Below are 25,859 nucleotides of genomic sequence, written 5' to 3' on the forward strand. Positions count from 1 at the left end.
CTCTTATTAAAGCTTGGGCTGGCACCCACCCACTCAGCCCATTGTCCGTCCTCTCTCCTTCCTCTCTGAGAGCTGCCACTACCATGGGCTACTCTTATCTCCTGACAGTTAAAGGGGTGAAGCAGCAGGCAAGAGACAAGAAGTGCCACAAGGAAACTTGGGAAGTCATGAGTTAACTTGCTTCCAGACTGTACCAAAAAATAGGGGATGCACGACTCTGAATGGTATATGTATTTCTACAAGATGATCTGCTCCGCCCACATGAGCCCATGCTCATTAACATTATTAGTACCCAGGTTCTTTTAAGGAAATGGGAATGCTTGTATTGTACCTGCCCAATTTCCTTTAAAAAAGACTACACACGACATTGGTTGGCATCTGTAAATGCAATAGGACAGTAGTCCTTGTTAGGAAAGATTTCCATTTATGTGTCATTTTCCCTCCGGTTGTGTAGCCCCCCCTTTTTGCTGCTGTTTGACAAACCTAGCTTGACTTCTGCCAGAGGAGCACAGCCTTCTGTTGCACTCAGCTGGTTTTTCTGCTCACTTTGTTATGGGGAAACTGACATGCCCTTAAAGACAGCTTGTACTGGGAGACCTTGTTTCCTTTAGTCCTTTTCTATGTTGCAATTTTTCTGCAACATGTTACAAGTGCACAATGTACCTTACAGTACAGTGTGCTTGGGCCTTACTTTCTTTTCCAAAGGCCCGAGACTCCCTCCAAGCATTTTTTAGGAGAAGTGCAGATGCCGTGTACAGGGCTGGTGGCAGCTTATCTTTTCTCATATTTTTAACCTTTTCTTTCCATGCAAACCGTGTTTACCACTTTTGGCACAGGAAGGTGGCATGGCTCCAAAATGGCCATGCCACAAGGTTCTTTGTCCTGTCCTTTGGCCATCTTGTCCCTTTACCTTCCCCAGGTCGAGCAGACCCAGGTAGGGCCTTATTTGGTCAGGCATTTCCCCACGAAACACCAAGCTTTTGCAGGCTTCTGCATGCCTTGTGTGTGCGCCTTCAGGATGTGGCCTGGACCTTCTAGTTCCAATACACATCCTGGGTGTCAGAGAGTCTGGTGTGCTGGGAATGACTAGGACCACTGTGGTCTGTGATTGGTCCACGTCTGGTGTGCCTGTATGTAAGCAGATCTCCCATTGGGTCCTCTTTGTTTTGGCACGAAAGAGATTCTTGATAAGAGAAGGCTCCAATCACCCATACCAGGTCAATCTCTTCAGTTCTCACTGAACCTAGGATAGGATCCAAGTATCCTGAAATTAAGAAGCAGAGTCAAGGAACCACTGGTGACCTGATGGAAGGTTTGGCACCCTGAGCCCACTGTTGTCCGCTGGACCACTCTGCATCTGATCGAACCAGAAGGTCTGCAAAGGTTCTTTGACCCATTCGATTAGTGGGAATAACTAATCACAGCACCTTCATCTGAACCTACAAGCAAGCCTCTTCGGAAGTGTTTCTGGGCCAACCAGTGAACTGACCAGCTGGCGCAGGACCTTTGCTATGAAACAGCCGCCGTTTCAAGTTGACTATTGAAACTTGGTAGATCGTAAGCTCTGTGTTCACGGTCCTCTCACACCGAATTGCGTACACTTGGTATTTTCAGGTCTGGTATAAAGAGCGAGCGCCTGAACTGGAGTACATGCGGTCACCGCGTCGCCCAGCCGTGGTGACACACTTCGCAGGTGCCTTGCTGCTGTGCCCCTCTGTGCCCTGAAACCTGCTGCAGTGAAACTGGCCTGATCCCTTCACCAGGAGCAGAGAAATCGCCACTGTCCTGCCACAGAATCATCACGGTATCTCAGCCGCTGAAAACTGCAGAGCCACACAATTGCTGCTGCATTTGAACCTGCAACCGAAGTGGATTCGCCTGCCGAAGTGTGGTCTGGAGTGCACCAGGGGTCAGTGAGCACTTGCAACCCTTACAGGTGGCCCCTAGCACATTCCATCCATTTTTACACACAAATGTCCCCTGAGGGCCACTCCCCTTCCACAGGTATCCTTTGCTACCGCCCGATTCCCAACTCCTGGAACTTCTCCTGTCCGTTTGGGAAGACTCTCCTGGAATAGTGGAAACCTATTCCTCATTGCCTCACCCACCTTACTGAGCTGCTACAGCCCCTGCAAGAGACCCCGGTTTTCGCTCCTCTGCACCATCGCGTGCACCTGCATATGAAAGTACTTTTGAGCGTTAGGCTCCACTCTTCTTAGGGACTGGACTGCAGCTTAGTTAGGTATTTATTGATGAATAACTGCCAAAAGTCTATTTACACTGCTTGCCCCCTTTCCTTCTAGGTTGTGGACTCATTCTTGTGCAGTAACCCTTTAGGCCACTTGGTATTGTATATATGTGTTATAGTAGTGTTGTATTGGTTTGAAGTATTACTGTTGATGATTGCTTTGTGTTTGAATTGAAAGGCCTTGAATAAATGTTATGTATTTTTAATATATATATGCCTGACTGGGATTGATTTGTAGAGTCCTTTGCTTTGTTTGCTCATTGTGGGCTTTCAGTCACCCTAACACCTCCAGAGACCTAGTCTTGACCGCCGCTACCAATGCTACCTTGATTGGTCTGGGTTATCCAGAAGGTTACCCTTTTCCAATAAACTAGGCTGGCCTTCTGAACTTCTGCCCACCAGGTCAGAGTTCAGAAATCCATATTAACAGTCCATTGTAGTATTTCCGGGCCCTTCCCATGTAGGGGGAACAAAGACAGAAGAAGCTGAGAGAACACATGCAGGCATGTTAGCTTCTTTACCAACATGATTTGAATTGTAATTGTAATTGGTTATTTATAAAGTGGTTAATACCCAGAGGTTTCCAAGCACGCACCCAGGGATTGAGCCTGTGTTGCTCCACATCATCTTGCTTCCAAGGCGAGCGCATTGCCCCAGAGCTATCCTCCCAGGATTAGAAGGCGTTACTGCTACCAGTGTGTAGTTTTTTTTGGTGTGCCTCAGTTGCTGTAGGTTGCACATTTGGGAAGTACTTTGCAGAGCGAGCTATGATTTGGTTAACTCTAGGAAAGACTGATAAAAATCCTCATAAGTCTTGCCAGCAGGTGCTGACTTGTCCTGTTCCAAGCGAGGGCTGTTTGCCTGCTTACAGCTTCGCTGAAGTGTAAGTTGTGGGCCTTGGCTTTTCTGGCTTCTCTGGGGCTATATGCCCCTTCACTGTTACTGGCTATAGAATTACATTATGGCATTCAACAGACAGCCACTCCCCACTCCCAAAGTCAGAAAGACTCTGGGCCTCATTACGAGGTTGGAGGTTGGAGGTAGCCACGGCGCTATTAGCGCCATGGCTGCCTCCAAAATCGTTCCGACTCCGGTCTGGTGGATGGAGCAATTACCGGTCCATTCCGAGGTCGCCGGGACCGGTAATTCCCCATTCACCAGAGCCATTCCCCATTCCCATTTGAGCCGGGATCAATGGGAAGGGGGAAGGCAGCAATAACGGTACCGTTATTGACCCCGGTATCCCTTTGCGGGTCCCGTCCTTAACGCCTGGTTAAACCCAGGCTTTAAGGAAGGACCCGCAAAGGGAACTCGTAGTAGGGCGGTAAGGGATTACTGGCACCGGTGCCCTTGCTGGTGCCGGTAATTCCTTACCGCCCACCTCGTAATGAGGCCCTCTGCCTTCAGTACATGTGTACCGATAAATTACAGCACCAATTGCTAATGTCTTGAATTGTATATATGCATAGGATTTCTATAAGACCACTTCAGTGAGCGATGGTGATGGTCTATTTTGGAGACCTAGGATCTAATGCCAGCTTCTCTGCTTGACTACAATGTGTGATCTTGGACTAATTGCTCCATCAACCTGTGTCTTAGTTCTCATATCAGCCGTAATTGGCAGTGTTTAAAACAGATTAAGCTCCACACTGGGTACTATCGGTATTAATAAACGTTTGCAGTGATGCATTTCCATACACTTAAATAATGTATTCTTTAAACCTAACAAAGCAGTCCAAACAGACGTCCAACAAGTCTTGATCACTCGGCTTGTCAGAAGCAAGCTGTGATTCTCATTATAACATCGGACTCTGAACACTGTTCTATAAATTCAATACAATAACCTGGCCTTCAAAGTGGCTATCATTCCTACCTTAGCGGGTATAGTAGTATTGAGCTGCAGGGCTGTTCCCTGAGCCTGAGCCGCCCTTAGTTAAACTGGTTTGTTGACTCATGCTCTGCGTTACAAATACGAAAAAATGCACTCCCAACTAAATAAAGCACAAGACCACAATCTAAGTGAGGAAAATGAATTCTGCACACATCTATTAAGGCGCCACAGATAGGGTTTGAGTATCAATCAAAACTATTGTCTTCCATATTTTGAGATATATTTATTAGTAGCCCATAGTGATAACACGTCTTTCGGCACCCTTAGTGTGCCTTTTTCAAATCTGGGCAGTAAGGCTAGTACAATTTCAAGTTTCCTGCATCACGCGTCGTGTCCCTCTAGGGACACGACGCGTGATGCAGGAAACTTGAATTTAGAGCACCAGCAACACCTACGAGTCTGATGGGACTCCATGCTTCCACTTTTCCAAATACGTTAATAGAGCTTTCTCGAACAACAAATGATCACTATGGGCTACTAATAAATATATCTCAAAATATGGAAGACAATAGTTTTGATTGATACTCGAATCCTATCTGTGGCGCAGTAATAGATGTGTGCAGAATTCATTTCCCTCATTTTTGACAGAGGTCTAAGAGTGAGGCCAAAAAAGTCCCCCATTTTGTATACCACAATTTAAGTGCTTTGTAAAGGCAAATACAAGCCGTAAAATGGATTTGATGGGCCTAACTATTCTATATAATTCCATTATGGAGATGGGTAGCATCCTAATAGCCACTAAGTGCTTTGAAATTAGGAACAGGTTATAGTGTTTATTAAAGCTGTTTTTAGTTTTTTTTAAAGTGCAAGTATATATGTGTTAATGGACTCGTTTGTATTTTGTCTGATAAAAAAATGTAAGTGCAGTGGCTTTTTTCTTACCTTCTGCAGGTCATTTTCCCAACAAGGCTATGCCTTCAGCTGGCATGCTGCCATGGCTACAGGGGATTTTCTGCAACGCCAACAACCCCTGCTTCCGGAGTCCCACCCCTGGAGAGTCCCCTGGCGTCGTCTCGAACTACAACAATTCAATGTAAGCAAAGCTCACCGAATTCACTGTTTGAATTGCACGTTCGTGGCAAGCACAGTGCATATCATTCGTTTCTGAGTGACACTTGAACTAAGCCGTGTTCTCAAAAATGCACAAAGCGGGTCATCACACGCAGCGATGCTTCATATGTTTCTGGCAGTCATGCTAGGGGTGCCACCTGTGCACCAGAAAACAAGTGATTAGTCTATGAGACCCAACTTTGCCGATGGGGTGCGGGGTGGCAGGGATTTCCATGTGCGCATACTCTTTACCCAGGTCCATTATGCAGCAAAGAAACTATAGCCATTTTAGAATGCTTATTTAGATTGTATGAACCAAATTTGTTTGTTTTTTAATTCACCACAGACCATACCGCACCCTCATTTTCAGGGTGTCAAACTCTGGTTTTATAGTCACTCTCACCACAATCTCCTTTTATTTCATAGACTTCTGTGGTATCACCCTACCCGCAAATGTTGATCACCCACAAAAAGTATATTCTTCGCTATTGGGTAAAAGGGGCTCACTGGCCAAAAGCATTTGACATGACTTCATGCACCCTCTCCAGTGACTCCACAGATGGAGAGGAATCCCACTGACTTCTGACAGTGCTCAAGAGGGATGCGCAATGCCGTGCCGCTGCCGTCCCTTTTTAGGACTCAACCTCCTTTTGACTCAAAACGGGGCTTGTCATGCTCTACATCAGCAGGAGGAGAAGATGGGGGCCCATATTTATATCCCATCTCCATCCCAGGTAGAGGGTGAGAGGCAGGAGCTCAAAATGAAAATGTGTTGTCTGTAGCTAAGTCAAAACTAAGGCAGATCATGGTTCTGCCTGCCATCCCCAGGGACAGAGAGGAGGAAGCCCGGACTATCTGACCAAGGGCGTTTGTTCTATGATTCCCCTGAACCATCACTACTGACCATGCTGGATAGGGCTACTGCTGGCTGTAGTGCAAAACATCTGGAGAGCAAAAGGTTGTAGACCCCTGGTCTTGGCAATAGCAGAGGAAGTGGCAGCAATGAGTAAGGCAGGTCGCCTGCTGGCTTCAATGAAGAGATCTTTTCCCACAACAATGCCAGGACAACCAATCAGATGTGCCAGGGCTCAGTGTAGGCTGCCCACCATCTTTGATGTTCTATGAGCCAAAATCATGCTTGTTGTCTAAGGTCAGTGCTAGAAAGGGCCAGGAACTTTAAATCTCAGAGCATACAATTGGGCCATTGACTCAAACAATAAGTGACCCACCGTTCAACCGGTAGTGGCTAATGGATTAGAACAGTGCTGAATCATTGTACTCCATCCACTGTGTTTCCTTCTAGCATTTATTTATTTGCAGCCTTTCTAGAGGTGGGGCTTATCTACCATGCATAACAAAACAGAAGATACAGCAAAACAAAGCAACATGAACAGTCAGGGCCGATCTTACAACAGATTGCACCCCAGGCGGGAAGCATCGTTGGCGCCCCCCCATCCCCAACCTGTGATCTCATGCATGTGTCATGGTCTGAGCAGCGGGAGTGGGGACTATGAGTTAACAAAATTGTCAATGGTGGCATCTGCTGAATTTCATGAACCTCAGAAAACAGCAATAAGAGGGTCAAACCCGAACAGGCCTGGTTATGTTAGTCTGCTTTTGCTCTTCATTTTTAGTAACAATGACCAGTTTGCTGCTGTGACTCAGGTCAGCGAATCAACAATTTCAGATTTACACTAATGTCATTTGTATGACCTCAAACATTTAGCCACTCTTCAAAGGTAATGAACTGGTCTTGAACAGTGTTACTCAAACCTCCAAGAACAAGCACCAGCAACATACCCACCGATAGCTGTACAAGCCCATCTATCTCAGCATTAAAATACATGCATTTATGCAATATGTATTGCATCAAATATTTCATGGGAAGTTCAATATATTTAGGAGGGACACACGTAAACAATATCACTACTCCATGTGAGTGGTAAAGTCTACTTTAAACATATGCAGAGAGTTGACATGCATGTACAATTCAACATAGCTCCCAATGTTAATGTTGGAGAGGTGGCGTTCTAAAATTATGAAATTACAATGTGGACTTTACATTGAAACACACTGCAGTGCATTACCACTGCAGAGAAATGGCAGTTCGAATATTGGGGTTTGTTTCGCTCATGCTCGTGAACTCTCACAATTCTTAAATGTTTCCTTCGTGATCACTCATTTTAGCTCCCGACAGCACCATGAAACTGTAAGATCGCAAAGAAAAACGATGTCTACCATCCCAACATAAAAACAAAAACAATCAAATTCTTAAATGGTGGAAGGCAAACTTTTCTTGGGACTCGTTAAGTTTACTTTTTGCAAATTACTAGTCGCGTGCTGCTTGAATAACAGCGGCCCTTGCACATTGTGCAGTGTATAGACAAATTTAATTTCAAGGGACTTGGAGTACTGCGGGTATCAGGGGAAGCATCTCCAGTGTACCCCAAGCGTAGTGCGCTCTGCCCTACACCCTCGCCCCCCAGCCTTGCAGCCCTACGCTTTTTCACATTCTCCATTATGGTAAAGAACATTGTCCCGAGTTTGGGAGAGAAATGGACTATGCAGAAGGAGCTGCCTCCCCAGGGTGTGTATAGCTGCTGGTGTATCAAATGCAGAAATAGGTGGCATCAAGAGCCCCACGCTCTGAAACACCTGTTGCGCACTGGTTGGTCACACGACAGAAAGTGTGAGCAGGTGATTCCCCAACACTTGAACCATTCTTTAGAGACCTGGCTTTGATTAATGTTGGCGTTAGCTAGTCATGGCCATTTCCCAGCGTTTGTGTTAAAGGAGATCGGAAGCTGCACCGTGCGGGGTATTTTAAAGGCGATGAATTGATGCTACAGCATGTCGCCCCCAATGGAACAAACAAAGTGAAGCATGCATCCTGCAAGTCTGGGTATTTGCATTATACGAAAGACGGGCCAACCGTCCACAGAGACGGTTTCTACTGTAGTTGCTTAGTCGCTTTCCCAAGCCAGCTGCTGTGCAGACTTCGCTCAGCTTTTGGTCCAGCGCCTGCATCTATCCTTCACACCATCATTCACAAGGCGGGTTCGTGTAGGTATTTGTTTATCTCGTTAGACTAGCGTGATTGCTATTCCAAACAAAAGAAGCACAACGACAAAGAAGAGTATAAGACAAGTCTGAGCGAACAGTGAAATGTGTGAAACTCTTGCACTAAAATAAAGTCAGCAGTGCATGCCCAGGAAAGAGGGAACGATGAACAATATGATCGGGAGCGGGAGCTAGGGGGGCATGGTAACCGCCAAACTGGCTCAAGCGTGGTACCGGCCCCCAGGACCTTCGCCCTCAAAGTGATTTTGGCCCAGCCAACGGACCGACCAATCCATCCCCGCTGGAACATGCAACTGTCTAAGATCTGCTGACGGTGACACTCTGCCCAGGTCTACCGAGAACCAGCCTTTTGATCTCCTGAAGAGAGTCCACCACCAGTGCTCACTTCCTTTTTCATGACTACTTGAGCCTTGACAAAAGTGTCTAGCTTTGTGGCCTCCAGAGGCTGTTCTTGGATGGCCAAGTCATCTCCGCAATACCATTTTTAAATAAATAAAACGCCTATGCAGCAATAGGCCTCACCTGCGAGGACGGAGCAGGAGGAAAGAAGTGTACTTGCCTCGGCAGGTTGTAGTTACTGCCGGGTGTCCTGAAACAAGGCCAATCAGCGAGGGCAGGATGCAGCAACTGTTTGTATTTGCTGATTCTGCTGCTGCTTGGCAGTGTGTTCTTGTGATGGGAACAATTTCAGGATTTAGTGACCCACTAACTCCTCTTTTCCATAATGGCCGGTGCATGCCCAGAAAAGAGGGAACGGCAAACAATATGCTCGGGAGCGGAAATTAGGGGGGCGTAGTAACCTCCAAACCAGCCCAGGCGTGGTACTTGCCCCCAGGGCCTCGCCCTCAAAGTGATTTTGGCCTGGCCACAGGCCAAATAGCCAACGGAAGGACCAATTCAACCCCTCTGGAACTTGCAACTGTCTAAGATCTGCTGACGGTGACACTCTGCCCAGGTCTTCAGAGAACCAGCCCTTTGTTCTCCTGAGGAGAGTCCACCACCATTGGCTGTAGTTACTGCTGGATTTCCTGAAACAAGGCCCAATCAGCGAGGGCAGGATGCGGCAACTGTTTGTATTTTCTGATTCTGCTGCTGCACACAGTGTGTGCTTGTGATGGGAACAACCTCAGGATTTAGTGAGCAATCGCTCCTCTTTTCTGTAATGGCCGGGGCCGACAACACCAGCCAGCCCCAATTGATCCACACTCAGGGCTGTCAGAAGATGTGGTGAGGCCCAGGGCAAAACATTTAGTGAGGCCCCCTTACAATTTTTTGCACTCGGCCAGCGGCGGCACATCCGCAAACAGGAGACTCGAGAAATCTACCCTTGAGTTTGTGTGCAGGATCCCAAACATGGTTTATTACTACAACCCCAAATAAACTACAGGAAAGTTAGATTTCTCTACTGAAGAAAGGTTCATGGCAGGCTAACTTTTTTATCATATGAATAAATATATATAAAATGGCATGAGCTCTTCACTGCACCACCTCCAATTCTCTGACGGTCAGTCACTTTTCCAAGAGAAGAGTTGAGGGCAGATCTCTTTATTCGGCTGGGGCCTCCCCCTGGAAACAGCCTCCCGTCATCGCTGAAACTTGAGGAGAACCATCTCCGGTTCCGGAAGCACCTCAAGACCTGTCTCTTTGCTTCTGCCTTCTCTCTTCCTTGCCCTTGCTGATCACCTGCCTGATCCATGCACTGGTCACCTGGTCAAGCTCTGAATTCGGGCCCAGGTCCCTGCCTGTCCAGTTGCAATCCCGCACTGCCTCAGCTCCCCTGAACTTGTGGTCTGTATCTGTAACCCTACAGTCCCCGCTCTTGCTCTTATTCTCCACCCGTTGGCTGCACTTATGAGTACCCACACTTGCCATCCGTTGGCTGCACACTTGTTTCTCCTTTGTTACTGCACTTCTGCACCCTACCCCACCCTCGGCACTTCTCCCCTCCCCCTCCCCTGCTCTTGCGCAATCTGAATGGCACAAGGCCTAGTAAGATCTGTGTTTTGTCCTACTCTTTTGTTTCTCCCTCCTTCCCTTGTCGCGCCAAGAAACACTTTGTGTACAGGCACGTTATAAATGCCATATCATATAATTAAGGAGCATCCTGCCCCTGTGTGTGCATTAAAACACAAATCATACACAGTGACAAATGATGTACAGTGGAGGCTGGTACATTTCTGAACTTAAGAGGCTTAAATGCTTGTGCCAATTAGGCAGGATCAACAGCGCATAGTGAGGGAGCCCAAATCAAACAAGGGTTGCTTGAGGGGGGTTCTCACTCCCAAGAAAATGTTTGAAACGTTGGGTTAAAAGTATGCATTTTACAGCACTTTCTTTGCAAAATTGGGTAGAAATCTATACAGTTTGCAATTGGTTTTGTATGGAAGCACATGGACATTATCAATAGTTGCAAATCACAAATTGTGCATAGGAACATTTTCTAATATATTTCATTTAGCCTTTCCACGTGAGATATGCTAGTATAAAAATATATTCATGCTGGTTGTTCTAATGATGTCGATGCAGGCTGCATCAATATATGCCATTATTACCATGTACGGACTCCCAGCCAGTAAAAATGCCATGCCACAGAAAGTATATCCAGGCTGACTGTGTACCATACGTGTTATTACTGGCTAGATTGGCCTACATTCAATGTGGGCCAATTTAGCCAAGTAGTATGTTTGCTTTAAACTTGATGCATAGTCCTGTGCATCAAGGGTAAAGCAAAAAGAGCACTGGCAATGCTAACAGTTTGGGCATTTGTGTAGGCATGGGAAAGGCACATCTGTATTGGTATTAGCTGGCCATCAATAGTGCCAGTGCAAAATGGTTTGAGTACCTGAGCAGCTTACAGCAGTGCCTGACAAATGCCTAATACCTATACACAAGCCAAAACGGTTATCTTTGCCAATGCTTATTTTTAAAAGAACTTCAGTGAAAGACACGCAGGGTGTATTTAAATTGAGTGGCCAAAGGCAGACCTGATTAAGACATTTTTATTACACCAGTTGCGTGTTTACAACTCCAATGAAGTCATGAATTCTCAGAAGACTCCTTTGAGGAAACACTTGCAGGCACATTGAGGGCAACGTTTGATGGCAAGGCATGTTTAAAGCTAGCTCAAAGAGTTCCAGTGAGGAGGTGTTTTGGGTGGGGAGGGCAGGAACTGGGTAAGAATTGCCATAGGGATTAGCATGGCCATGAGAAGTCATTTCACTGTTAGGACCTGCATTCATATCCATACATTTTTAGGTAATTGATATTGTGATGTGGGGTTAGCACTTGCATGCTAGGGGAGTGATTAGAAGGGAAGTGGTGACATGAGATATCTCATTCTCACAGCAGTCCTTAAGTGTGACGTTTCAGAAATGAAGGCAAGAGGTAGCTGCTTGTAACATTGAAGCTTTACTGGAATAGTCTCATTCGAAATGTGGAAAGATGTTAGGTGCCCCCACACAAGGAAGTTTGCCCCTTCCTCACAGCCTTTGACATTAGCGCCTCTCCCAACATTTGAAGTGTTAGTCCCCTTTCTCTCCTGACATTTTAGCCTAGGTGCACCTCTGATGCCATGAACCCACCCCTTAATGAAGTTAAGGGCGGCTACATTTAGGGGTGGTTCTGAACACACACTCACAAAAACACTTTCACCCATGCATTCATCCACCAGTTACACAACTCCATACATGCATGTATACATAAAACCAAACACAGCATTGACACAAACACCAACATGCACGCATGCATTCATACATACACATATGCATACTAATTTAATTTAAATACACATATACACTTTTAATTAAAATTAAAAACATGTACCATACCTCCATGCACCCTTAAAAAGCATCCACACAGCCGACACGTAGACATGCTACCTGACAAGGGAGAACTCCTCTCCCATCAGTCAACATGATCATGCTGACAACATGAACACACTGGATGTGAGGAGAGGAGTCCTCTCCTATCAGTCAGCGTGGTCACGCTGAGCAACGTGAACACGCTGACTGACAAGAGAGAACTCCTCTCCAATCAGTTAGCATGATTAGGCTGACAACATGAACACACTGACTGACAGGAGAGGAGTCCTCTCCTGTCAGTCAGCGTGGTCATGCTGAGCAATTTGAAAACACTGACTGACAAGAGAGAACTCCTCTCCCATCAGTCACTGACTGAAAAGAGAGAACTCCTCTCCCATCAGTCAGTGTGGTCACGCTGAGCAACGTGAACACACTGACTGACAAGAGAGAACTCCTCTCCCATCAGTCAGTGTGATCACGCTGACAACGTGAACACACTGACTGACAAGAGAGAACTCCTCTCCCATCAGTCAGCATGGTCACGCTGAGCAACGTGAACACACTGACAAGAGAGATCTCCTCTCCCATCAGTTAGCGTGATCACACTGACAACATGAACACACTGGGCCTCATTACACGGATGGCGGTAGGGATTTACCGGTACCGGTAAAATACCGGTACCGGTAAATCCCTACCGCCTTACTACGAGGTCCCTTTGCGGGTTGGGGGATTTAACGCCTGCTTTTTGCAGGCGTTAAAATCCAACCCGCTAAGTGACCTCGGAGCTAATTACGGCACCGCAAAATTGCGGTGCCGTAATTAGCGCCTTCCCCATTCCCATAGAGCCCTATGGGGCAGAAATGGGAATGGGGAAGGGCAATGGTGGAAGGGGGATTTACCGCCCCTCCAACCTTGGAATGGGGCGGTAAATCCCCTTTCCGCCAAGGCGGTGCCGGTATTTTACCGGCATGAGCCATGGCGCTAATAGCGCCATGGCTCACCGCCTACCGTGTAATGAGGCCCACTGACTGACAAGAGAGAACTCCTCTCCTGTCAGTCAGCGTGGTCATGCTGAGCAACGTGAACACACTGACTGACAAGAGAGAACTCCTCTCCCATCAGTCAGTGTGGTCACACTGAGCAACGTGAACTCACTGACTGACAAGAGAGAACTCCTCTCCCATCAGTCAGCGTGATCACGCTGACAATATGAACACTCTGACTGACAGGAGAGGACTCCTCTCCTGTCAGTCAGTGTGTTCATGTTGTCAGCATGATCACGCTGAGTGATGGGAGAGGAGTTGTCTCTTGTGTGTTCACGCTGAGCAACGTGAACACACTGATTGACAAGAGAGAACTCCTCTCCTATCAATCAGCGTGATCACGCTGACAACATGAGCACAGTGATTGACAAGAGAGAACTCCTCTCCTGTCAGTCAGTGTGGTCACGCTGAGCAACGTGAACACACTGACTGACAAGAGAGAACTCCTCTCCTGTCAGTCAGTTTGGTCATGCTGAGCAACGTGAACACACTGACTGACAGGAGAGGATCCCTCTCTTGTCATTCAGCATGTCCACGTTTTCAGCTGAATGACGGGAGGCAGCAGAGCCCACTTCTGAGCCCTGCTGTCTCCCATTATTTTGCTGTTTGTTGCAGAGTCAAACGGCTTCACAAGAAACAGCAAAATCATTTCAGGGGCAGAGAGGAGACAGCACAGTCCCCCTTGTGAATAAAGGACACGGGAGACTGTGCTGCCTTCCACTTAGGAGAGGGGGCCGCGAGGCCCCCAGCAAGCGCGAGGCCCGGTGCAGTTTGCCCCCCCTGCACCACCCTTGTGATGGCCCTGTCCACACTTCCGTGTCAGTGCATGCCCATAGCCTGGAGGAAGGCACACTGCACGTGCGCCCATGGGCCTGGCTGGCGCCAGCGGCGCCGGTGCCACCCGGGGCCGGGGGAAGGTAATAAAGCAACAAATGTTGTTAATTTATTTGCCAAATGACCTGCCCTGCCTGAGGGCCGAGGCCAGGCACGTTTCTTCGCCCGGGCGAGGCGGGCAACTGCCCGGGGCACGATAGCCCCCGGGGGCGCAATCGCCCCGGTACCTGGAGCATCTGGAGGGGATGGAATTACAAAAGTACTACGTGACATTACAGAAGTCAGAGGCTCCCTCTGACCACTTTCATGCCACTTGGGGTGGGGGCCATAAGCACACCAATAAAAACACTTTAGGTTCCCCTGCAGCTAAGACCAGCCCCTTCCATCACAATGCCTGCAGGAAACTGGTAATGGTGGCCCATTAGTCACTAAATAGTTTTGTGCTGGCATTGAGATGGGAGGGGAGGTGCAGTGGGCTGTGGGGAGTGGGCATGGCTTGAAGCGACGCACTGTGGGCCCCGACACGGTACAAACGGGGACCCGCTTGGGCCCATGGTGTGTCCCTGCAAGCCCAGAAAATGGCCAAAATAATAGTTTAAAGCAGTGCTATTCGTTCATGCCGCTTCTTTTCCAAACTATACATAAATTACACTTTAAACCACTTCCATGGCGCTGGTGATGAGTTACTTCACTATGCGGATAATAGTTTTGACCAGTGTTGCTGAGTAAATATTCTTTAAGCCACGAATCGGTTTATTTATTCATTTATGCAATGTTTGTCGGCTACATGGAGATGGATAATTTATTTATTTATTCATGCAATGTGTGTCGGATACCTGTATCCGACACACATTGCATAAATAAATAAATATGCAGGTACCCGACAAACATTGCATGAATAAATAAATAATCCTGGTCCATGTATCCTTACAACAGTGAAGACTTTGCTATATCAAAGCCGACACTTGATTCCCATTCAAAGAATGTTAAAGTGATTGTTTATTGGGTTGAGGTGTCTCCTTGTCATTGCCCTTTTGGCTTTGGTTGCCTCCAAACCCTCTTCAGCATCTTGTGTTCTTTGTTGGTTGTATACTGCATCCTATGCCATATTCATGGTCTCTTGGTGAGCACAGTCCTCATTATCTGCAGCCTAAGTGGGACTGGGGCATACAATTGTCTTGGGAACCAGTGAAAAAGTCGCCCACTGTTGCAAATGGCAATTCATTCCTTGTGTAACGGACTGTTTGACTTTGGGTAGGAGTTCCTTAACGGTGTAGTTTGGGAATGGCGCGCAGGGTGCAGTGGGAGTGGTGCGTGGGGTGCGGTGGAACTGGTGCGAGGGGTGCGGCGGGAGTGTAGCGCGGGGTGCGGTGGGAGTGGCGCATGGGATGGGGAGCGGGGGGGCGAATTCCTAGTGTTTCGCCCTGGGCACCAAATGGACTAGAAACTGCCCTGGCCGAGGCCACAGCCTGCAGTAGTGCCAGTGGTAGAATACACGTGTGACACGTTTGTTTCCTAACATTATAAAAATGAACAGGCACATTCATTTTTATAATGTTAGGAAACGAACGTGTTACATGTGTATTCTAGCACTGGCACTGTGGACTGCTGGTGCAGCGCCCCCTAGAGGCTGATTGACATCAGGCAGCCGCCTGGGTTGCCTGACGCAAAGACCGGCCCTGTGAACAGTGGCAGCCCGGCGGCACGCCTATCTACATGTATATGTTTATGTTGGGGCTGGGGGTGTAGAGGGGACCCTGCCGAGGGTCAAATTCAGGTCTATCAAAGATGCAGGACCAAAGTGAAGACCTTTAAAAAATTTCGGTGAAAATAGATGTGTTGTGAAAGGGGAAACTGTTTGTGTCGGCCATGTTGGACTTATATGCCTTCCACAGAGTTTGCCACAAGTGTGATAAGCAGGTAAAAGCATATTCACAGCATGCTTTCAGCTCATAGATTTATTTTATTTAGACACCTTTTTCTAATATCTCTTTGCTGGATAGAATCACTTCTCGCATTTCATCCACTCTTGACTAACCCGCAGATATTTCTAGGGTATTCTTGTGCCCGTCAGCTCATGTGTTACCGCATTTTTTCCCACACGCCACAGAGCTGAGGAGGTAGGATATAAAGTTGTAGTGAGACACGAAATGCCTCTCATGAGTTAGGAGGATGATAAAGCGGAAGGATGGGATAGTAAGGAGTAGGATATGTTGATGTCGGTCCTGCTCCCAGCTATCCATTGCATTGCTCTGTCTTGTACATTCCAATCCAAAATGCTGCTTCATCAGCTAAATACCTTTGGTCATTCTGTAAGACTGTCTTAACTCTCTAAGTATCCCTGAACTTGAGGATATTGTTTAACGTTTTCACCTCTACCACAACGACAAAAATGAGAATCTGAAAATGGGTATTTATTCGGGTTGGGAGGATATCTCAGAGGCAACGCGTTTGTCTTGGAAACAGGATAACGCAGAGCAACACAGGGCTGAATCTCAGTCCTGAGCTTAGAGACTGGTCTCCGGTAATTAGAGCGGTACAAAAAATCTATTAATTAATATACGTTGGAGATCCATTCCTTTAACCCTATTAAGGATTCTAGCACTGTGTTGAGACGGCCAAATCCTAACTGTTGTGTTTTAAAGATCAGGTTGACACTTTTCCCTGCACCTGTAAGAAAATGCGGTTGTCAGTGTCTTACCAGGTCCTGCAAATGATAAACCATGACACGATTTTTCTAGCTACATTGAAGGACTGAGCCACTGTGTTGGCAAGTCAGCAGAGTAAAGACACCTGGCTTCACTGAGGAGGTTAAGAAACAACACACCACAACGAAATGTGCTTTGTGTAAAACAAGGTGGCAAAAAGATTTGCACTAGAATTGGTTCACCATTTGAATCAAGATCCTTGCACTTTTTCAACATCCACTCCTCTTATCCTCTCACTGCTTTGCCTTGCTCCTTTCCTCTACAGACATGAGTGCGGTTATCTCTGGCGGGGGCAGAACGTTCCACTATCCAGACAAGCCTCAGCACTGTAAGATTGCTACGGTGGTGATGGGTGCAGAACAAAAGCTTATGAGCATAACAGGACATAAAATAACCGAAAGAATTACAATTTTAAGAAACTTTTGTAATAACGAGTGGGGTTCCTTTTAAAGAAATATAGATTTAAACAGCTAAAGCCACCTTTTCTGTATTCTGCTTTGATTTCAACTGCAGACCTGGTCCCCATTCTACCATGTCCCGCCTTAGATTTCCACATAGTGCAAGTAAGGGCCTCATTACAAGTGTGGCGGTCCGGAAATAAGGCTGCTGGTCGCATTGTACCAGCACCCTTTCCAAACCGCCACACTACAACTCTGCGGGTGGGGGCTGTTGCGCCTGACAAGTGTGACCTGCCGGGCATAACGGCACCCGCCTGCAGAGTTTTCACTGAACCACTGGCACCGTTACTAACGGTGCTGGTGCTTCTATGTCCTATGGGACTCTATGGGAATGGGGACTTACACTTTCCGCTGCCTGTTATCCCGGGCCGCCAGGACGTGTGGCACCGGGATCTCAGGTGGCGGGAACAGTGTTATGAGTGCGACGGCAACCCACTGGTAGCACTGCGGGTTACCGCCGGACTTTCAATGAGGCCCTAAATATAGGTTATGTGACATGTGCCCCAGCCACCTGCTAATCACTGCTAATCTTTTGGTGCCTCTTTTTTGTCACTCTTGTTCTTAAGCACGGTCCTTTATTTCTCTACTTAAGCTGCCTTACAGCCACTTTTAACTTTTGCAGTGTTTCAGCTGGTGCAAGGGAACGTAGGTCATGTGAACTTTGCTCGATGCACTTGCTAATCACTGCTAGTCGTTTGGTGCACTGTCCCTTAATCCAATCCTTTCTTTCCGTACTTAAACTGCCTTTCGCCCTCTTTTCATTTTGCATTTGGTCAGCTGGTGCAAGTGAATCTAGGTTCCGTTAACTCTGCCCCACCCACCTGCTTAGCCCTGCTTCTATCATTCCTTTCTTAACACTTAGATCACAGGGCATCTCTCACCTGGGTGTCAGATGAAGAAAATACCTGGAAAGGGCTGTAACTCCTGCTCCCTGCATCCCAGGTAAACCAGCAGCATGCCGCCTCGCTCATCTGCCTTCTGCCTGCCATTCACTGCTGCAACACTAAGGACATTTCTCCATCTCTGATGGGAACTGGAGAAAGTACATGGCGCTAAAGTGAGTTCCCAGCAGGTGTTAATTAAGTATAATGTAGTCAAATAGTTTAATATAAGAACGAATCGAACCTCAGTAGTGATAACAAAACAATTAAAAAATAATATTTTATTTTCCGAAACATTCACTGGATGAGACAAAATCAGATGCTAGCAATTCTGCAAATATATCACAAGAATCAGCAACTCAAAATCTAGTCTGTACATCTGAGTAAATAAGGCGTAAAGAACATGACGAGGAATTAATCAAAAGAAAATACATAGAGGAACAATTAATAAAGGGAAAATACATAGAGGTACATCCAAAGTCAAACATTAGACATCATTTGTAGACAGAAAAATACATAGGAGTACATTCAGGGTCAACGTCAAGGGGAAAATTCACATAGACGTTTTGGCAGAGTGAAAAGCTGAGGCGCCTTCATCAGGACCAACACCTATTGGACCAATAACAGGCAAATAAAAATCCTATTACCCGCTAAACACAGTAGCAAGAATAATGCTCCTGTTATAGATGTTGTATAGGGTGCAGTCAGCCTTTGTGGTGATGGGAAACTCGTTTCTTTGGTGATTGGACCCCAAACTACATCTATAAAAGGAGCAGTCTTCTTCTTCTTTGCTTTCTCTTGCTACTGTGTTTAGTGTGTAAATGGGCTTTTTATTTGTCCGTTATGTATACATTAGGTAATTCCTTTGCTTTGCATCGACAGGGATCAATAGGTGTTGGTCCTGATTTAGGCGGCTCAGCTTTTCACTCCACTGAAACGTCTATGTTGGGCTCCCTTTAACCTCTACATGTAACCACTGGGCTGACTCTCAGATGTTCCCATCATCCCAATACACCAGTACCCAGACGATACACATTTGTACCTAGAAATCAAGGGCCCGAAAGATATCGCTCACCTTTGCTCATACCTTGCAACCATTCAAATGTTGCTGAAAAGAGCCTACTTAGAGCTTAACCCCAGCAAGATTGAATTCATTCACCTGGGCCACTCCTTCAAGCAGTAACCTCTCAAAGGTGGCCTGATGAAATGCATTTGGACGGGTTCAACCCTAACCTGAACCTCTCAGCAAAATCCCTAGGCTTCATTGTGGATATCAATCTGTCCTTCCAACAACAAAGTGTGGAAAAGACTCAAACGGCATGGCACCAGGTCTCTGTATCCCCAAGATCAAGCACTTGCTCCTGTCCCAGGACTTTCCAATGGTGATGCAGGCTGTAGTGATCTCACATGGAGGTAACAACGTTTTAACTAAGCCCCTTGCTGCTCACCTGGTCTCCCTCAAAGCACCTGGTTCAAAACCATGTGCCTCACCTGCAAGGCAATCACCGCCAGTACACCGGCCTACCTGACAGTCAAACTTAAAGCATCGGGCAGCACACGGTCATCTCTCAGTAAAACCATCACCAGACTGGAAACTGGACTGGCACACAAGGAGAACCTAGAAAACAGTTCATTCCATTTTACGCCCCGGCGCTTTGGAACTCCATCCAGTGCCAATCTGGACTGCTTCAAGCCACCATCAGTTTAGGAATAATTAAATACTTGGCTCTTCCAACGTCACCTTGATGTAACCTAGATTCCGGCTATCTTATGCACACCTCCATCTGTGATTAATGTTTAATGGATGACTTGCAAAATGCTCACTACCTATGTTTGGCTCTATAATCTGTACACTTCTCCATTGGTCCGGAGCTTGGTTTGCACTATAGAAATATATCATTATTATTATAAAAATTATTATTATTACAAAGCACTGGCCCTTGGTGCCGCAAGAGGCTGAGAACTCGAAGCCAGCAGTCATGGATCACAGATTCACTGAGCTAGTCTTCAACGCCTCTGCTTCCGTCACTCAAAATGAGATTAGACCTTCAGGGATAAAAGTTAAGATGCGGTGGCCTGTGCCACAGACAGGATACCAGAGTGATGCCTCACATGGTGAAGATAGCACTAGAATATGAATCACCATCCAGTGCCAATCTGGACTGCTTCAAGCCACCATCAGTTTAGGAATAATTAAATACTTGGCTCTTCCAACGTCACCTTGATGTAACCTAGATTCTGGCTATCTTATGCACACCTCCATCTGTGATTAATGTTTAATGGATGACTTGCAAAATGCTCACTACCTATGTTTGGCTCTATAATCTGTACACTTCTCCATTGGTCCGGAGCTTGGTTTGCACTATAGAAATATATCATTATTATTATAAAAATTATTATTATTACAAAGCACTGGCCCTTGGTGCCGCAAGAGGCTGAGAACTCGAAGCCAGCAGTCATGGATCACAGATTCACTGAGCTAGTCTTCAACGCCTCTGCTTCCGTCACTCAAAATGAGATTAGACCTTCAGGGATAAAAGTTAAGATGCGGTGGCCTGTGCCACAGACAGGATACCAGAGTGATGCCTCAGATGGTAAAGAAAGCACTAGAATATGAATCACCAGAAAAAACACAACAGAAAATAGAAACAAGCAAAGCACCATGAGTAACCGTGTGCTATACTCGAACCCACAATAAACAGGAAATGTGGAGATGACAGCAGTATCCCTAACAGGGAGAGAAATGGAGAAAACTCAACAGTTCTTCCTGCGTGTGGGTGCAATTCTACCCGCTGGCATGGGAACGGTAGGGTCCAGTTACCAAGAACAAAACAGAATTAAAAAAGAAGATACAGCGAGACCAGCAAAGTCAATTTCCAGGAAGGCAGGCTGAAAAGTAAAAGAGTAAGCAAAGCGTGGTTCTAAAAATCTTAAAAGCGGTCACTCCAAAAAGGCAGCCAGTACAGGACAAGAGTTCATCTCCATTAAGATAGGAAGCCCAGAAGAACATGAAACACACCATGGAGTCAAAGTCACTGTCGCGGAGCAATGATGATCATGTTTTTCTACTTTCAATGCTTTTCTCATAACAAGATGGCTCACTGCATGCACAGGATGTGTCAGGACAAACAGGAGTTGCAGCTCAGCCCTATTAACGTCCACGCATCATAGGGCGACATGCGCCTGTGCCGAGGGGAAGAAATAGGAATGATCTCACAGTGATCAAACAGCATAATGTCGCCATGGGTGGACTAATGCGTGGACCACATGACATTCACATTAAAGCCATACAGTGGATTCTGATGAAAAAGAACAGCTGGAATAAAATTCTGCTTGGTACCCAAAGAACCACATGGATGGGCATCGGGTCAGCTCACCGGTTTTCTGCTTCTTAAGTAGCGGAACAGATTTCCAAGTTCAAATTTCCAAAACAGACTCTCTGCAATTTCTGTTTTGGGGAATAGATCCTTCCACTCAGATGGTGCACCCTGGTACAACTAGCTCCCACTGAACCTCCTCTCGAAAGCTACCACGTGAGCACTAAAAGCCTTCCTATTCTGTGAAGCTAATGATTTGGACCTGAACTAATTGATTGAGGCCTAAAGCTGATTGTCTCCACTAAATGTCCTCCCTCTCTCTGAATTGCACCCTTTAACCCATCCACAGAAGAGCCAGGAAGTGGCTGATAGCAGCATGTGTGCTACACTCAAACAGCAAACACAACAGAGAGGAATTTTGCAATGCAAAGGGATGAATATAGCTATCATGAATTGACTGGTTCTTATACACCATTAAAGATCCCCCTTACATGTGAAAGCACATAGCCTTACAGAGGCACAGGTCAAAACGAGGAGAAGGTTTGTCAGGTAGCATCTTGTCTGTATTTGGGAATACTTGGCAGCCATGAAAAGGGCACAGGGTGGAACTCCTTGCCCAAAATTGCCATATCTTTGGCATTCCCCTCCTTTATCTTGGAACTATCCTCTTGAATCATAAATGTCTTTCTGTGATTCTTCAATGGATGGGATGTGTTCATTGATGCCTAACTGTTCAAAGAGGCAAGTAATCTCCCCCCTGGCATCTAACCCTTCACCCCCTTCTGCCCTCTTTGATTCCTGCCTCCCTCGATCTTCATTCTCCATCCCCAAGCCCAATTTGGATGTCTTCTTGGGCATGGAACACAAACTTCAAATGTTCTTCACCTCCACTGCTAAGGCTGATAGAGTCCACCTCTTGGACATCCTTAGAATCCTCCCCCACCTCAACTATCTTTGCACTCAGACTCTGATCTGCGCACTTGTCCTTGGCAGCTGGACGACTGTCCCTGCACCCTCATGGGACTCCATCTCTGTTCCTTTGCTCTTCCTAACAAAGTTCTGAACTTTGCCAACTGCACCCTCTACAACCCTGTTCCACATCCAACTCTGCACACTGCTGCTGTACGTGTGTCTTCCAATGCAAAATGTCAATTTCCTTAATTTCCTCCTCCTAGCCTTTAAATGTATCCACATATTACCTCCTGGGCTCCATATGTTTGAATCTACCCCCCACAATTCTCCCACTTGGTCTCTTCGATCCCAAGCCCTCCTCACCTTCATCACTCTGGCTACCCCACAGTGCCTTGTGCTTGCCCACACTTATCCACCTGGCTCCCTGTCACTGGAACTCATAACCCTCTGAACACAAGAAAATCTGCTTTGTAACTCGCACTAAAATTACACCTCCTATGAAAAGGAGCTCCAGAGTCATTCATGGACATCAACGTACCCCACTTATTTCTCAATCCAACTCTCAACGGTAACCGCTGTAACTCACACAGCTGTAGATCGATGATTGATGATCTATAGAGCACAGACTTCATACTGAACTGCCTCCAGGGCAGGTTTTCACAGACAGAGAGATTGGTGATATGCTCACGATTTGCTCAAAAGATGGATTTTAGAAAGGTTTCTGAACCGCAGATAATCTGGATCTGAGGATCAATAAGGATTTCACTCCGCTACTAAGGCCGTCTAAGAGGCACAGTACAACCTGTGACGAAGAAGACGAAAGAACCTACAAATCTCAGAAGATGGGCTGCTGGTGAAGCGTAACCTTATGTCGCTGCTAGGGAGGGGCTGGTTCATAGTGAACGTTGGGAACAAGCTACATTGATTTATGGACGAACTCCTCTTTAGCCAGGAGGCAGAGCAGGGATGTGCAGCCATCTGAAATATGTTGTCTTTTGGAGTGGACAGCACCTTTGTGTTGAACTCAGACAAATAGCGCAATACGAGCAGTGTTGTGTGGCACCCTTTGGGGTCTCATACACCTGATCCAGTCGGTTCTAAAGACTTGAGAGATAGCTCACCTACACACTGACAGATTGGGAATAAAGGGATAGCATCGGGGTACCAACTGTGACCAGCGGGTCCTAAATGCAATTTGTGTGTACGGCTGTATACCACGTTTCACAAACAGCTTTGTTCATGTGAGATCATAAAATCATTGTGCTGAAGGTGTTGTCGTGATATCATAAACAAGAGAATTCTAAGAAACAGAACTGCGTATGTTTTTAAAATCAACTTTCTTAAATCGCATTGAAAGAGATGAAAGAACATTTGATAAGCAAAACAAAATGCACTCTTTGCTATTGCGTGACATTGCATGTGGGAGAGACCCTGAAACTAAAAGTTAGTCTCATAGCCCTTTTCCAATGAAATGTCACATAACACTGCATTCTGAAACAGCCAATTAGCACTCATTAGACTGCTAGCACATGATTTACACTTCAGTTTTAAGATCAAGTGATAAAATGCGATTGCAATTCTACATGTCATGAAGGACAGCCAATAGAACTGACAAGATGTTTCTCTCTCAGTTTCTAACATAAATGCATACATTGATTAAACCCATTAGCCCTCTATTAGTTCGATATAGTTCGACATCTAAATAAACAACTTACCCGGATCAATTTGAATCTCTTTATCAATCCATTCAGAACCTAGAATGATTGCTCTGCGGTAGTGCCAATATGTATTCGCAACTGGGAAAGACAGATTGACCAATCACAATCTGTCTTTCCTGGGCGCAATTGTGCAAAAAGAAATGTCAAAAATATGTCTGCCATCATTAACATAAAAAAGGGACAAGGGTCCTTTTTGGATGACTGCAGCCATTTTGGAATTTGCTTTCCATGGCTGCCGTCATCAGAATTTTAATGCAGCAATTTCTTTTCTCATTTTTTCTTTCTCTGACGGAATATGGGCTCGGGCTGAGATCTTCACTCGTCGGCCGGAAAAAAAAAAAGTAAACTGTCCGTACCCCGGGAAATCTTGGGGTGCGAATAGCTTTCACATGACGGCAGGGGATGGACATGACGTTTAACGGCCCGAAGCCCTAGAGGAGGCCCTTGCCCTGCTCGGGCCTACCAAAGCTCGGACTGGTGGCCCGTTAAATGCCATGTCTGCCCCCCTGCCGGGGCGTGAAAGCTACATTTCCTCTATCATCTACACATATGATGGTGGTTCTGGATTCCACCCTGCCAGAAGAGTTGTTAGGCCACTGGTGTGAAACATAAATTCCCCAATGATTTAATTCCTTACAGGTCTGTTCAATTTAGTTTTTCATTTGGGATTTTATAGCGCTTTTGACAATATCCACTTGCAGAGGTCTACAATATATGGGTCCATTAATATTTCATGTGAAATACACAGTTCCGAGATTGCAAGGTTACCCTTGAGGTCAAATCAAAGTTTGTAAGAAAGATTTGAACATTTGGCAGAGAGATCTCAGAGAGAGAGGGCGGTGTATGCTGAGGTTAAAAGAATTCCAGAGATTGAGGCATATAGCTGCACAAATTAAAAGAGGGCAAAAAGTAGGACTGGGCTTGTCAAGCCGTTGAATTGTGACATCCAAACAGGGTTTTTGGGATAAGCTTAAGCACGATTGGTTTGTATGATAAGATTTATATATAATGGGCCTAATTACGAGTTTGGTGGCATCTCGGCTGTAAACCCGCTGAGATACCACCAAACTGTATTACCGTTACCGCCACTTGGTCCGGCGGTATTACTGCCAAATTGCAAGTGGTGGTGTTAGTCCCCATTTGGGATTTGGGCGAAATTACCACTGCAGCAATTCTGCTCATGGTAATTCTGCCAAAATGTGGCGGAAATGTGGCAGATTTTCTCCAGCTCATAGCTGGAGGTGAATACAGTCACTTTAGTCCAAACTCATAGTTGGGCGGTGCGGGAATGTAGCGCTATATGGTAATACCACTGCATTTTTGTTGCACCGCCCAACTTGTAAAATTTGAGTGGAGGTTGTTTTCATTTTATGTCGGTCATTCGGGAACCCGGGCTGGATTTCACTTTTTACTGTGTCGATAAGTCCCGCATTGTACAAAAGTGGGAAGGGTGGGCAAAAATGTTTGAGGGGAACAACATCAATTTCATTAAGAAGAACAGGTAGAACGTGGGAGCATAGATTTCAAGTAAGAGTCAGGGCAGAGCCAGACTACATGTGTGTACCAAATATATTAAAAAAATATGTAAAATGAAAGGAGGGTGGTGCCAGCTAAGGGAAACAGTAGACTAGAAAGTGACTTGTGGGAAGAAACAACAGCTAGAAAAGCAGATATAAAGTATAATTCTGAGTGGGGTGAAATAGAGAGTGTGAGGAAGAGTGTAAACCAATGAACACAGAAAATCAGAACTCGCATTATTATTAATAATAATGCTAATAATAATAGTAATAACACTAATAATCCTATCAGGCTTTTATATTGTACTTCAGGCTGAATTCCTCCCATTTTTAAGTGCTGTTGTAAGTGCCCAATTGAAAGGTGCTCAGTGTAGTCCTATACAAAAGACTTGAATACATAT

The 25,859-nt window shown here is 46.0% G+C and overlaps 1 protein-coding gene across 2 annotated transcripts in view; it reads left to right on the forward strand.

Moving 5' to 3' along the window:
* ABCA4 (ATP binding cassette subfamily A member 4) overlaps positions 1–25,859 on the forward strand; it is a 1,737,150-nt gene that overhangs the window by 237,297 nt on the left and 1,473,994 nt on the right. For both annotated transcript variants that reach the window (XM_069641223.1, XM_069641222.1), the window contains exon 4: positions 5,031–5,172. In XM_069641223.1, the coding sequence (XP_069497324.1) occupies positions 5,031–5,172 (142 nt within the window). The remainder of the gene's footprint in view (positions 1–5,030; positions 5,173–25,859) is intronic.

The sequence above is a fragment of the Ambystoma mexicanum genome, chromosome 1q, assembly GCF_040938575.1.
Source record: "Ambystoma mexicanum isolate Mex_15411 chromosome 1q, UKY_AmexF1_1, whole genome shotgun sequence".
Classification (NCBI taxonomy): Eukaryota; Metazoa; Chordata; class Amphibia; order Caudata; family Ambystomatidae; genus Ambystoma; species Ambystoma mexicanum.